The sequence below is a fragment of the Morone saxatilis genome, unplaced genomic scaffold, assembly GCF_004916995.1.
Source record: "Morone saxatilis isolate NCDOM2014 unplaced genomic scaffold, NCSU_SB_2.0 Contig2, whole genome shotgun sequence".
Lineage (NCBI taxonomy): Eukaryota > Metazoa > Chordata > Actinopteri > Moronidae > Morone > Morone saxatilis.
Genome location: NW_023339762.1, coordinates 1,003,457 through 1,006,075, shown reverse-complemented (window position 1 = coordinate 1,006,075; position 2,619 = coordinate 1,003,457). Strand labels below are relative to the sequence as shown.

Sequence of the window (2,619 nt, the reverse complement as noted above, 5' to 3'; positions counted from 1 at the left end):
ACACACACACACACACAGCCCCTGAGAAAGGTTAGTGTCATCCTGCTGCTAACCTGTAACCCCTGGCAACAGGGGAGAACAGCATCCTGCTGCCTTCACATCATACAAGAATAATTATTATTTATATATTATTATTATTATTTTCTACTGATTGGTGGGTTTTAGTTTGTGGTACTTTTAAATAGACAGCTTACACTGGGTGTAGTGTGTGATGTGAATGCAGCATTGTGCTGTCCTAGAAGGCTTAGTGCTGTGTAACACACACCACCACTTTCCACACTACTCTTTCTTTGACAGCTGAACAAAATCTGCTCCGGTCCTGGTCCATCAGTAGGAAATGACATCATGTCCCAGGCCTGTCTGGTTTACACATGGCACAGGGTTTGCCAAGAATCTAGTGTTGTACCGTGAGCTCAGGTCCCGTCTCTAGAAGGTGCGACTGGTGTCAGGCAGGCAGTGCGAGGGTCAGCCGGGTTGGTCTTAGCACTGCTAAAGGGTGGCAAGTACCCTGAGGAAGGAGATAAGGAGGACGCAGAACGACTGTCCGACGCCAAAAACAAGAGCCTCCAAAGAGATCATCTTCTTTCCTGCGGCCTTGTACACACCCGCTATGGCTGCACCTTGAAAAAAGAAAGAACGTTTTCCACAGGGATGGGTGAGTACACCTTCATATGTAACTGTTCAACCAACTAAATTCTCTGTATTCGTCCTCAGAAAATGTTCTAATCTTTGTCCTCACTGGGGTCTATAAACTGCAAGAGGCTGCAATAGTTTAGAACCTTCTGTAGTCAAAAACAGTTACACCTGATATTCACTAAGATATTTTAACAAAAAAAAAAAAAAACTGTTTCTACAGATTACATCAAAACTTTTAGGTAACACCAACTCAAATTTGTTTTTTTGTTTTTTTACAGTACAAATAATATGCAGCAAAGGTCCACCGGTTGGACCCGAACCCTGGGCTGCTGCAGCAGTAAGGACTCAGACCTGGCACATCGGGCACCAGCTCCACCTGGTGAGCTCTTTGGGCGCCCCCTTGTGCATTTAATCAACATATTAGTCTGCTACAATCTTATATTTATTGCATAGTGAGCATGATGTGCACAAAAGCATCTTTGGGGATGAATTAAGTTCTGATTTGCCTCATTTTACCATGTCATTTAGACAAAATATAAGTATTGGGTAGGACTTGATCAAAAGGATGAGGGCCAAAAAAAACTAAAAGAAAAGAAAAAACAACTTACTCGTGAGGACTCCCCCACAAACTGGTCCCACGATGCCCATGAGGAGGATGGCAATGGGCATAAATCGGGCCATCTTGTGCTGGCGCAGCGTGGCGAGGGCGAGCAGAGCCGCAGGCAGGTGGAACACCAGAGAGGAGACCGCTGCCCACAGAAACACTCCATACCACATCTCTGGGGACACACACACACACACACACAGACACATTGTCCCACATCACTTCCTGCCAATCAAAGCACAAATGGTGTAGAGTCCCAACCACACTAAAGCTATTTAATAAGACCATTCAATGGTTTATTAATGAGCCCCACGCCCTTTATCTCCTCTATGGAGCACAGACGTTTTGCAAATGCACAAGTGACAAATGAAAGAAAAATGACCAACTAGGAGTAAAGTATTACAGAGAAAGAATAAACAGATGCTTCCATACAGGTGATGAGGGCTCACTGTATGATCTCAGCCCAACTCAACACCTATGAGAACGCTCTCCACTACGTCATCTAAACACCAAATGAGACAACAATATCTTTTGGAAGAACGGTAGAGTTCCACACTTAAAATAGCTAAAAACAATGCAATGCTTAGACAACTAAGACAGAAACTAAAGTCCCAGGTTAAGTAAGGACAGTCCCAAAGTATTCCAGAACAAGTCATAATATTTCATCTCTTGCTCATCACATTTCAACATGTACACACCAAACACAGCAGCAGTCACAACACTAGATTAATTCAATCATGAATGCTTTAGAATATTTGCTTTCATTATTTTCTAATACTTAGCCTGTGGTAGTACATGAATAGCCTTGACTAAGATAATTCAGTACACCAGTCTGGGTCAGACCTCTGATTGTCATAGTTTTTGCTATTTGATATATGGACTGATTTGCTCAGAAGTTCAGACATTAATTAGAACAACAATACATTAACCAATAATGCAGATAATAAACATTCTGTGTTCAAGCTGCAATGGTGATTGCAAATACTGGAAACTATCATTGAAGTGTAATGCATCCTTTAAGACAGAGCAAGGCACAGGTTAAGATAAGGGCTGCAACTAATGATTATTTTTGATTATTGATTAATCGGCCAATAATTTCCACAGTGACTTGTTTAGTCTATGAAATGTCAAACGATTGTGTATAATGCCCACCAGTTTCCCAGAGCCCAAGGTTACATCTAAAAGATAACTTCTTTTGTTCAACCAACAATGCAAAATCCAAAGATTTACGGTCATATGAAGAAGGAAAACAGTACATTAAAAAGCTTGAAAAAAATATTTTTTCAGAAACGTACACCCCATGAAATGTTTTAGTACACTATGAAGGATCCCATGAGCAGCACAAAACATTTTGGGTAAAAATGAAAACTGCACTGTGA

General features: G+C 41.3%; 1 protein-coding gene across 1 annotated transcript; it reads right to left on the bottom strand.

Moving 5' to 3' along the window:
- Positions 1-6: 6 nt before the first annotated feature.
- On the bottom strand, positions 7-2,553 carry tmem170a (transmembrane protein 170A). Its single transcript, XM_035664318.1, has 2 exons — positions 1,245-2,553; positions 7-620 (listed from the first exon to the last, which is right to left on the bottom strand). The coding sequence occupies exons 1-2, from the start codon at positions 1,447-1,449 to the stop codon at positions 490-492; spliced, it is 336 nt and encodes a 111-aa protein (XP_035520211.1). The 5' UTR covers positions 1,450-2,553; the 3' UTR covers positions 7-489.
- Between the last annotated feature and the right edge of the window lie 66 nt (positions 2,554-2,619).